Source organism: Carassius auratus, chromosome 32 (genome assembly GCF_003368295.1).
Source record: "Carassius auratus strain Wakin chromosome 32, ASM336829v1, whole genome shotgun sequence".
NCBI lineage: Eukaryota > Metazoa > Chordata > Actinopteri > Cypriniformes > Cyprinidae > Carassius > Carassius auratus.
The window spans coordinates 29,967,108-29,979,739 of NC_039274.1; the positions used below are offsets into that span (position 1 = coordinate 29,967,108).

Here is a 12,632-nt window from a genome sequence, read left to right on the forward strand (position 1 = left end):
ATCGTTAAATATGACATCTATGAACAGGTGCAGAGCTTTCATGGCATCATCCTCATGCCATTTATTCATTTGTTCAAAAAAAATCAGTCAATGACAATGCAGTACTTGCACACTACATATCTTTAGATATTCTAGAAATAGTCCATATGACAAGAATCACTTGCTAAATCTTTTCCTGCAGTTCAAATATTAAAACTGCTCATGAAAATCCCAAGAAAAGAAAAAGAAAAGACAACAAGGAAACTACTGGAATTAATACATTAACTATAAAGCAAAATCCATGCCAAAACTAAGCAAAGAAATGTGTACTTTTATCACGAGGTTACGGGGTCATTGTTAAGGCCATTATATTAATTTTAATAATAACTATAACACTTTAGGCCAACTTTTAAAACAGCAGCAAAGTCAAGGTTCATTCTAGAACATTACTCGAATGTCTGTTTACTTGCAGATGAATTTGTCTGACAGTAAATGTAACTGAATTAGACAAAAACAAGATTCATATAAACAGCGAACCACGACAATAGATTATTGTTTTATAAACTGGAATATTAATTGGCTGGCATAATAACTATTGTCGTGCATAACAAAAAGAAACATGCTAAAATCAGAGGCATTCAATAGTCATCTGAATCGACGTAAGATGGATGTACGTTTAAAAACAGACAATTAACGTTAGTTAGGTAACTTAACTAGAATTATTTTTATTTATATCTTGGGGCAGGTAATAAATATCGATGAAAATCGCATACTTGGAAACTTGATTCGTCGTCAAACAAATCTCTTTGTGGTTTTGGATGTCCCCTCAAAGCGTGTTTTCAACTAACTTAACGTTACATTTAAAAAGTCGTTTATTTGTCTGCAGAGTTTCGTCACACCGTCAACTTGTCATTTGTCGAACCAACGTTTTAATTTTCGAATAACATAATTAACAACTTTAACTGTCATTTCGATTTTAGACAATATATTTTCATTCCTGTCGACGCCCTTTCAATTGAAGAAATCGCTGTGAACATATCTAACGTCCGAATCCATTATTATGTGGAGCGAATTAATAGAGGAGAAAGTAGAGCTTAAAGCCTGCTTGTGGGTGAGGGGACAGAAACAGAGGGGAGTGGTTCAGAACATTATAGGCACCGAGAAATCGTGTCTTTAAAAGCGAACATATGACAAAGACCACAAGACCACTTTATTCGGTTTGCTTTATGCTGTCGCTTTAGTTGAAATAAGCGGGTTCCAACGCATTTTGGAGGTAGTGTGCTTAACTATAGTAAGGAAGTAATGTTTGTTTTTATTAAAAACACGAACGAAAAGTACCCTAAACAACAAATATAGAGTTACCAACGCCTTGAAATTCTATAAAACATAAGTTACGTTAACATGTTTTGTGAAAGTATCATTACTTTGTATCCAAAGCTACATGTTTGTGTTACTTATATAAAAAAATATAAATCGCAGTCAGTAAATAATAAATCATAAAGGAGACGCATTTTGACGAAGATTGTAAAAAAAACATGTCGATTACAAAAACCTTACTATAATTATATAACGTTAAATAAAGGAGAAATAATGACTTACCTTTCATAAATAAAACTCTTCAAGATCCCATTGTTTATTAAATAATAATTAAGTAATGAATGGTCCTGGGGAAAGAATTTGAAAAAAATAAATAAAAATAATGTAGTTAGCTGTTACAAGAGTTCCAGTCACTGAGGCTCTGAAGTTTGAAAATGGCGCCAATGTTCCACTGCAGCAGCTCTACCACTGTGATGACACGAGGCAGAGGAAAAAAATAAATATAAATTTTTCTCAGTGGAAAATATTTTTTTCACAAACGGATTTATTGCACACTGGTTAACATAAGCTATTCTAGTTATCCATTGTTTAAATATTTGTTTCAATAATTTATAATTATTTTTTTTATCATTTTTAATAACCGTCAGGTCCTGCCTTAGCCGCGGTGCAGGTCGGGAACGTTTTCTTTTAAATTTCCAAACTAAAATCCTGAATGGCCACAATGTCGCCCCCTGCTGTAGGCCTATTATCTGTGTGTTTTCTGAGCTGATAGAGTACAGTCGACGTCAAGAGCTTGTTTTTTATTTTTTATTTTTTGCCTGATGATTCGAACACACTGCTTTACTTTACTACAGTTTATAAATCTAGCAACATATTATTACGAGAAGAGTACACCGAGCCGATATATAATGTCCAGGACAGGGTCAGAAACTTGTGGCAACAATCACACAAGGTCCAAAAATAAATAAACGTAGCCTATGATATATATATATATATATATATATATATATATATATATATATATGTGTGTGTGTGTGTGTGTGTGTGTGTGTGTGTACAAACATCATTCTGTTTGTTTTATATGATAAAATCTAGAAAATAAATATTGCAACTTATAATAATCATCATCATAATTTCTGTCACTGCTCCGGGGTGTTTGCAGTAATTGCCATAATAAATATCAGAATTTTGAATTATGACCAAAAAATCTACTCAATATACATGATCTCTACTTCTACTGCCATATATAAATGTTTACATTTAGAGAGACTCCTTTGGATTGTGAAATCTTGCAACAGGACAGCTGATCATTAATGTAATAGCAAGTAATAACAGTCTATGTAGCCGAGGTCTTTTGGGGATCATCTGGTTTTTACTTATTTTAGAAAGAAGGACAAAGGGTATAGGCTGCTTGTGCTGTATACTGATGTACTCATGTCCAGTGTACATAGAAAGTACACAAAGTGAGGTTTCTAGTTAAATGGATGAGCGATATAGACGTGTATGTAGAAATGATCAGCATTTTATCAAATGTGTAATGTTCTTTCAATGTGAACAAGATGCCTAAACCAACACCTCAACCCTTAAGAAGTTTATTCCAAAACACATTTAGATACTCTACTCACACAAAGACATGAAAATCTGAAATAGTGCTTAATAATGTATAGTGATTTTAGAAGATAACAGTCATAATTTTGATTTTCAATTAAACTGGTACAGAACATGTTTATTAGAACAGTTTAATTATTCACAACATGACATATTAATCCATGACAGCGCTAAACATAGTTCCTGCACATAATGTGTCCACCCTGAGGTATGCGAATAACTGCAAACGTAATACACCCTATGAATTAGATTATTATTCTGTGTGTTTTTGCAATTATTATACATTAAATCAATATTCAACTTAATATATTTTTTACAAGAACCAATTAACCATCCAATCAATCAAAAAGTAAAACAATCTGTAAGGGGTCTTGAAAAGACACAAAAACAAGATCCTCCATGTTAAATGTGAATACACAGAGTTACAAAAACAATATACAGAGAATATAACAAAAACATCAGTTTGTTTGAAATTAATCCCATATAAAGCCATGTCCACCAGTTTCACTTGTTTACATGGTCATTCCTTAAGGCAAACCTCTGTATATTGTTTTCAACTGTTGACCCGTTGTTTTTGTGGTTCCTTGTATCCTCAATTTCATTCTCCTCTTCCTCTCCTTTTCCCAGCATTCTAAGTGGCCATAGCAGGCCATGCTGGGCATTTTCAGGTTTTTGACAGCAGGGCGCATTTTTCTCTTTAGTAAGAAAATAAAGCAGTGCATTCAGCCACGCATTGAATGAGGCCAGCGGCCTAGTGATTTTATAACACATGGAAACCATGCGCATGGTGTGGCACTGCACCCTACTCGTCACTTTGAGCAGTAGGAAAATGGTGCGAGTGACATGGAAGGGGAAGAAGCAAAGGGCAAAGAGGAGAGTGATAGTAATGATGGTCTTGATGGACTTGCGCCGCCTGTTGATGTAGGGTGAATGAGCCCCCAAGATGATTGACATGCCCTCTCCACCGATCCCTGCGACACTTTCACACCCCGTCCCACTTCTGATTCTCTGAGGAGGAGGTTGAGAGTGCAGTGTCCGAAATATTGTTAACACTACTCGCGAGTAGCACCAGGCAATGATGGTAAAAGGCACAAAAAACCCTAAGAAATGAAGTGTGACCCCGTAAGGAATGTAATCATGGAACTCTCTATCAATTGCGTCGTCCCAGCAATTATTGAACACCTCCTCCCTTGAGCCCTTACCTTCCCGTGGAAGATACTGTGTCTGTGCAAAACGAAAAATTGGGCATGTTAGTGCAAAAACAGCAATCCACACCAAAACACAAGTCCCCTTTACTGCTCGTTTGGTCTCCAAGGTGATGGTCTTCATGGGGTGGCAGATGCCAAGGTAGCGGTGCACTGAGATACAAGTGAGGAAGAAGATGCTGCAGTAGAGGTTGAAGTAGAAGAGGAAACGCACTAGACGGCACATGAAGTCTCCAAACACCCAGTCGTCCCGCATGACATAACTGGCAACCAAAAAGGGCAGGGACAAACCATACATGAAGTCCGTCGTGGCCAGGTTCACCATGTAAATCAGGGAAGCATTCCAGCGCCTGGTGCGTCGAAAGGAACGGTAGAGAACTACAAAGTTAAGGATTATGCTGAAGACAAAGGTAAAGGAGTAGCAAATGGGAAGGAATATGTACTTGTAGGACTCGTCAATATTGCAGGAGCCAGTGACTGAAGAATTCTGTGAGGAGGAAAGCTGGCCGTCTGCCCCCTTGTCTGTTTCAAACCAAACAGTAGGCACACTCGTCATTGTCGGCTGGCTCCTAATCGGATTCTTAGGGGGCGTCCTTGTTTCATCCTCCCATTCTTTGCATCTGAAACCACGTCTTCTCCAACAAAACAAAATTGTTTGAATTTCCAGTGATCCCCTCCGTGTGGTCTAGATTAACATCTATGAGAGATACATTTGCAGTTAGGATTCACAAAATTGACCAGGTTGTCACAAACTATAAAAGCAAGCCCTCCCCACATCCCCCTTTCTCTTTCACAACCCCCAGTACTGTTTGCGCATAGGTATATATGCTGCTGACTCAGACCTTTTTCACTTCATTAACCCATCAAACAGTAACCACACTTCCCCTCTATGTTCTATTCTATCTTACCCAGCTCTCACCCTGTCCCTCACCTCGGAACTCTCTACCCCATCTCTCTTCCTCGAAACAAATATAAACGATATGTAATTGCCGGCTTTAGAAATTGTCAACCTTTGTCAAACTACGCCTAGACTCTCTCTGGATCTATTTGCACATTAAACATCCTTTGGGATTCTATGGATGTCATGACTATCCCAACCTCCCGGTAAAGTTAGCACACAGCTTACTGAGCTTGTGGTGAATTGCTTATTGCCAACCACTTCTCAGACATATAAGACACTATGTAAATAAAGCAGTCAGTATCTGAAGGTCACTAAATGACATTAAGGTAGTCTGCTTTGGCTAAATAAATAACAAGGTTCTTACTTGGGGAATCAGACATCATAAACAGTGCAAACAACCCTTCACATTGCCTACATATTGCGAGATACATATGAATATTTTTCTGGCAAATTTTCTGGCAAATATTCGCAAAATATGTGTAAACTGTAAAACACCATTGACCAATGCGAGGACATGAAAAAAACAGCCATTTCATCTGATCATGAGCTGTTAAAAATCTTTCACTTACCTGTTTAGTAGAGCGATAAAGTTGTCTTTAGAAAAATTAAGAGGCTCAGTATAAATAAAACAAGCTAATTTGACTATCAAGAAGAAAAGCGAATCAATGAAAATTTGTATGCAGCACTGAATCTTTCCCTTTCACATCAGTTTCTTCAACTATTTTGACAATTCTCTCAATCCAACCCTCCTTGGTCATCCCTCGCTCCATGATCTGTCCCTCCCTCTTTCTTCTTTCCTCTATTAGTGCTGAACTGGCCTTTTGATAACACAAATTCTGCCTAGGCAAAATACACACAACAGATGAGAAATAAGAAAACAGTACACATATACAATCTTATTGAGTTCCCTTTTATTCCACAAATAATATTTATGCATTTCAAAAACAGTGACACAAACAATCCAGTTAAGAGTTGCTTGGATATTGTATGTACCCACACATCCTTTGTAGCATTTAATGAGCCATGTCTTAACACGTGAGGCTTGGCATGATTGGCTTTTGTTTTTCACTAAACAAATTAGAGTAATATTAAGCAAAAACCTTTTTTTTGTTGCTTTGTATGTTGCCTTTTCTCACTTTGTTGCTTTATCAGTTTGATCTTGCAACAGAGTGTAAACTGCTGACAGCTTCACTTGACAGGTGTAGTCTGTGATGGGGGTCAGTGGAGTGCAATTATGACTTTGAACACCTATACATACATATATACATATACATATATATATATATATATATATATATATATATATATATATATATATATATATATATATATACATATATACATATATATATATATATACACACACACACACACACAGAAAACTACTCAAAAGTTTAGAGTCGGTAAGACTGTTAAAATGTAAAATCTGTTATGCTCACAAAGGCTGCATTTATTTGCTCAAACATGCAGTAAAACAGTAATATTCTGAAATAAATTAAAATGACAAATAATAATTTCAACTTTTCCTATTTGTTTGTAGTATTAAATGTACTGTCATTTATTCCTGTGATAGCAAACATCATATTTCAGCATCCTTTACTCCAGTCTTCAGTGTCACATGATCCTTCAGAAATCATTCTAATATGCTGATTAGGTGCTCAGAAAATATTTCTTATTATTATAATTGCAGAAAACACTTGTGCTGCTTAATATGTGTGTCTTGAAATGACCACATACATAAAATGAAATGCACACTGAGGACACTACACCATGAATGTGCTCTGTTCCAACCGGTTTGTGCTCCAATCTCAGTTTATGTCTGAGTACACTCAGTGCAGCTCTGACATCATTCTTGAACCCTTATGATTTGGTTTTCTATGTCAATGCAGAGCTTGAACCACATACTTTCTCTAACCTCTGATTACTGCCACGCTTACTGGATGGCTTTGCCACCTGAAAAGGTAGCAAAGGATGTAACAAAAGCAATTATTAATCTTACCAGGTATTAAACAGACATGAACAAAAATGTATGTCGATCCATCTGAGCACTACACCTGAAGTTGTTCACATTATTCACATTACAGTATGTTGCCACCCACTTCCAAAAAAGTGAAAATGGCAATAAAGCAATTTGTTTTACCTCTTTCTTTGACTCCATTTCCTCTTCTTCTTCTTCTTCACTTTCACTGTTGTTGATGAAGCAGAGCTGTAGATTCATCTGGCTCTGAAGCCTAGAATAATGAAGCACAATTGCTATTTTATTCAAAATCTGAAGAAGTGGAAAGAAAAGTAATTGAGATTTATTAAATCTGTGTGACCTTGATGTCAGAGTGTTGCATTCGTCCTCCATGTCCTCACAGGTTTCTCTGTCACTGCTCAGCCCTGTGATTGCTGGCCAGTTTACTGTCAGCCTGTCCAAGTCCTGTAGAAAAAAAGAAATGCTTTTTTGTAGAAATCCATGGCAGTTGTTATTGTAGATAAATAGTCAAGGAGTACTAGCAAAAGAACTGTAGCTCTTGCTAAGTGTCATCTGCTTATTTATTTATTTTTACATTTGAAGGCACATTACTATCTTTACTTTCATTCAGACCTTTTCCCTCTGTCTTCGCTCTTCTTGTTGCTTCTCAAGTTCAGCTATATGAAGACTCAGATCCTTCCAGTGCATGATGGGTAAGTAGAAACGTTACAACATTCAGAACATGAGGAGCAATCTACTGTAGAACCTCAGAAAAAGCAATGTCCCGAAACATTAACTCTTAACAAATACTGACTGGTTTGGAAATTAGTTTTAAATCATAAACATGAAATATTTCCGTATTGTACGTAATGTATAGGCTACATTCTACTTACTTAAAAGTATGTAGATGTAGCCGTGTGCTAGCACGTTTGGACACAATGTATCTTAAAAACTGCTGTTTTGCTTAGTTTTTAGAGGTAGGCTATAGCTACTTACTTCTTTTGGTGGAATGTGTTTTGCAAATTATGCCCTGCTGTCAAAAATCATACAATTCCATAGTTTTCTTGGACTTTAAAACTTGTTTTCCTCCGTTCTGTCCCGTTACGCGCCCTCCTCCTCTTCCTCTTTATTCTTTTCACTCTTTTTCATCCCTGGAGATGAATTTTCTACCTCTTTTCCGCTCCTTACAGTACGTTCTTTAAAGGGATAAACGTAGGCTATTGATTTTTATCTATTCAATCAATCCAACATTTTGTTCCCTAAACATTTCTCAACGCAGACAGCCAAAAACGAAAGGAATTCGGCGAGGTTTTGTTTTAGGGAGAGAACGTGATGTCGTCAACAACAACAACAACAACAACAAACACTTTAGGTGTTCCAGGGGCCCGTTCTTTGTACGTCGCTTATTACATCTGAGATCAAATGACATATCCAAGATCATATCATCGTGCTAATCATGATCCGGCTAACTGGGTTCTTCGAACACACCTGTTGTGAATGTTTAGTATCGCTGGATTGAGTTATGTGAGATAATTGCGCGTTTATGTGTTGTTTTAAAAGGGGATATCGATACTCGAAATCATGATCAACAGTGCAGCGATTGGCTGGTGGCAAGACGCCAATGTAATGACATCATATAATTTAAAACGACACCCGACAAAAAACTTGACAAATTTCTGGACTTTTATAAGGAAACAGCCAAGCAAACAAAACTACATAAATGTTATAATAGATACACGAAACAGATAATAGATACATTTTTTTATTTTATTAGAATTTTTTTCATGATTCCCAATTATTTGGATTTGCAATTTATAATAGTTGTGCAGTCTTTACATTTTTATTTCAATGTAGAAATTATCTATTAATTTCATTTTATATTTGGACAGATTTGTTAAGTGACATTAATGAAAGTTTCTTAAGGGTCAATATCATGTTATCTGCATCTCCTGCGCTCCATCAAGCCACTCTTATAATAGCAGTCATCACTCAAAATAATGCACGACTCTATTATCTGTATAGCATGTGTGTAAGACACTAATACAATTATGAAGTAATAATTTTATGACAAATAAATATTTCAGTGAGTTAAACTGGCTGTGTCTATAGTAGGCTGTGTCTATAGTAGCATTTTTTATATTATTTTTAAATAATTTTTAATATAATTTAATAAAATAATCTTTTAAATTATTATTTTAAATTATTGTCCCTGGATCAGTACGATACTCTTGTAATAAAGTAGCGGTGGTAGCAGACATATTTTGAGTATCAGTTCTGGTTGAAAAGAAGCGATCTAATCCTGTTTACATGAAATAAGCCTGCTCCTGAGCAGGTTTAAGCTGACGGACCTGTTGCTATGACAGCAGCTCCGGGATGAGCTTCGAAGAACCAAACGATCCAAGATCACGCCAAATCGTCAACATTCAAATCCAGCTAACGGAGTTAGCGACGTACGAAGAACAGGGGCCCGTTCTTCGTAAGTCGGTAACTCAATTTTTAAATTTAACAAGAAAATTATTTACTGGGTAATATCTATGTAAAATTTTAAAAGATACTTCCTTGATTTGTTAAGTTTTTCGTCAGGTGTCGTTTTATATTATATGACGTCGTTACATTGCCGTCTTGCCACCAGCCAATCGCTGCACTGCTGATCATGGTTTCGAGTATCTATACATATCCCCTTTTAAGACAACACATGAACGTGCAATTATCTCAGATAACTCAATCCAGCGATACTAATCATACACAACAGGTGTGTTCGAAGAACCCAATTAGCCGGATCAGGATTAGCACGATGATATCATCTTGGATGTGTCATTTGATCTTGGATGTAATAAGCAACGTACGAAGAACAGGCCCCAGGCCCCTGGTTGAAAAGAAGCAATCTAATCCTGTTTACATGAAATAAGCCTGCTCCCGAGCAGGTTTAAGTTTACGGACCTGTTGCTATGACAGCAGCTCCGGGGGCCTGTATCATGATGGTAGCTGAACAAATTCAGAGTTACAGGATTAGTTTTGAGTTGACAAAACCAAACCTCTCCAATCCGGCTTTGTTGGTACCAGGGTTCTAATTTTTTTGATCACCAGCCAATGTGGCTGGTAACTTTCTAAAGTTACCAGCCAATCAGAATTTCCACTAGCCATTTTTTTTCCGGTAAAAATAACAAATTATGAGTGCCACTGAATGCATTTGATCATTTTATTAACATTGTTGGCATGAAAAACTTCCGTTTATAAACCGTACTCACGAATTCATAAACTGTTACCTTGGTTTAACAAATCGTGCCCACGAATTTCCAATCCGTGCGCTCAGTTTTTGTAAACCGTACCCTCGGTTTTTGAATCCGTACCCACAAATTCATAATCCATGCGCACACTTTCGCAATCCGTTCCCACGGATCTGTAAACCGTACTCACGGATTCATGCAGCAAGCTCCTGTTAACATACAGTTTTATTGACTATTATTATGTGGAATTTGCTTTATTTTTAAATAAACTTTGACAGTTTTGTAAATGCTTGTCTACAATTCTTTCTTAACATGCATGAAGACTTATTTTTCTGATTTTATTATACTAAGCTCCATCCACCCCACCTGCCGGAGTTAGATGCATGTTTCACTGTTAATGTTATTAATAAATTTGTGAATGCTGATCGTGGACTCATTGGATACTATGAAAAATAATGTTTAATAAACAGAAATGAATCTGCCGGTGGGGGCGGAGCTACAAATGCGTGTCAGTTTACAAATACAAATCCGAGGGAACGGATTGTGAAAGTGTGCGCACGGATTATGAATTCGTGGGTACAGATTCAAAAACCGAGGGTACGGTTTACAAAATCTGAGCGCACGGATTGGGAATTCGTGGGCACGGTTTGTTAATCCGTGGGTACAATTTGTTAAACCGAGGGAACAGTTTATGAATTTGTGAGTACGGTTTATAAACTGAGGGGACGGATTGCAAAACCGTCGTCACGGATTGATTTTTTTTTCTCCTACAGGTGACGTGCGGGGCTCTCCGTAATATCCTCATCCCCTGCCTCGTTCCTCTTTTTGCCCCCAGAAATCTGTCCCAACCACCGCCACATTTAGTTTAATCTTAATTTTTTTTCTTTAATAGCTAACTCCCTCCTCTTTCAGTCTATGCTCCCTGCTCTGGCTCCATTCATTCTTCTTCCTTGTGTTTTCTGATGGACGCTATTCGTTTCCATGTTTTTTCGCGCTGGTTTCACTGCAAACTGCGTGCAGACAATGAGCATATGAAACGTCATCACGTAGCATTACATCACAGTGTTCATGGGAAATGTAGGAAGTGCTGCCAGGGGGATAAATGACCGAGAACAGAGCCTCATGTCATGCATCACCAGCCGAACTGGCTAGTAAGTTTTAATTAACACCCGCCAAAATGAATTTTAACCCGCTTTTGGCGGGTTGGCGGGTGTTAATTTAGAACCCTGGTTGGTACCATGATGCTGTTCATCAACTTTCTTTGTCAATTCGGGCTTTGATCCTGAGTTTGTGGAGCGCGTGCGCATGATTGTGTGACATCACTGGCGAACAGTCAATCATGAGCCTTGCAATACAAAGCATGTTTGATTTACTTCGCGCGAGAGACCCAGCGAGATTCAAAACTGAAGATTAAAGGTTTTGCTAAAGGTTTAGAGATTGAAGAGTATGACAAATTTAAATGTCATATAAAAAATGAAGGAGGACTAATAAAATAAATGATCTCGCTCCAGCAGTGTTCCTGTAGCTCAACTGGTAGAGCACTGCGCTAGCAAGCATGCAAGCTCAAGGTTGGGGGTTTGATTCCCCGGGAACACATGATATGTACAAATTGATAGCCTGAATGAACAGTAAGTCGCTTTGGATAAAAGCGTCTGCTAAATGCATAAATTTAATTTATTTTTATTTATCAGTGTAGTCACAAATGGAACTTGTTAACTTAGTTTATACATTTGAAAATATATAGTGATAGAGACTTGAACATCTAAGTTCAGATTTGTAATTTTTAAAATAGTTCAATCTTTTGATACTACAGCTTATTTATATTACATGATCTGTATACATTAATATTTATTTAAAATAATTTATAATAACTGTTAAACTAAAATTGCTTGTTTGTAAGAGATAAATAATAATATGAATTCTATTAATCATAAAATGACATAGTTATTATCATTAAAGCCAGACTTCTATTTTTATTTTATTTTTTAAGCATAAGTGACCTTTAATTTGGAGCAAGATAAACTGGAGTGACTTTGTGTCAGACATGTGTAACTTTTCTCACATCTGATTGGTTCACCTTCAGTTTGAGATCTTGAATCCAGAACATAACCTGCCCCGGAGCAGGTTAGCCATGCAGCGTAAGATACCATGGCAACGAACACCGATTAAAGCCAAGCTACTTTCATAGTACCTAAAACACAGGGTTGGCGGAGACTAAGCTGAAACATAGCTGGCTAGCCACCTAATCCAGCTTCATGGTACAGGCCCCGGGATGAGCTTCGAAGAACCAAATGATCCAAGATCACGCCAAATCGTCAACATTCAAATCCAGCTAACTGAGTTAGCGACGTACGAAGAACAGGCCCCAGTTTCAGTCATTTGTTATTGTTACGAAAGATGTGGGGACACTGAATATGAAAACTAGCAGAAATACAGCC

General features: G+C 37.1%; 1 protein-coding gene across 4 annotated transcripts; it reads right to left on the reverse strand.

Moving 5' to 3' along the window:
- Positions 1 to 3,021: 3,021 nt before the first annotated feature.
- Positions 3,022 to 8,383, reverse strand: LOC113052068 (P2Y purinoceptor 3-like). 4 transcript variants are annotated; one of them, XM_026216353.1, is made up of 4 exons: positions 7,601 to 8,383; positions 7,329 to 7,432; positions 7,151 to 7,241; positions 3,022 to 4,806 (listed from the first exon to the last, which is right to left on the reverse strand). In XM_026216353.1, exon 4 carries the CDS (start codon positions 4,663 to 4,665, stop codon positions 3,409 to 3,411), a length of 1,257 nt encoding a protein of 418 aa, XP_026072138.1. In that variant the 5' UTR covers positions 4,666 to 4,806; positions 7,151 to 7,241; positions 7,329 to 7,432; positions 7,601 to 8,383; the 3' UTR covers positions 3,022 to 3,408. The 4 variants fall into 4 exon arrangements, with proteins under 4 accessions (XP_026072138.1, XP_026072139.1, XP_026072140.1 ...); XM_026216354.1 differs by having other exon boundaries at positions 7,589 to 8,383; XM_026216356.1 differs by lacking the exon at positions 3,022 to 4,806 and adding an exon at positions 6,707 to 6,963.
- Positions 8,384 to 12,632: the final 4,249 nt, after the last annotated feature.

Coding starts and splice junctions, on each gene's coding strand:
- LOC113052068 (XM_026216353.1), bottom strand. CDS start 4,665: ATGACGAGTGTGCCTACTGTTTGGTTTGAAACAGACAAGGGGGCAGAC.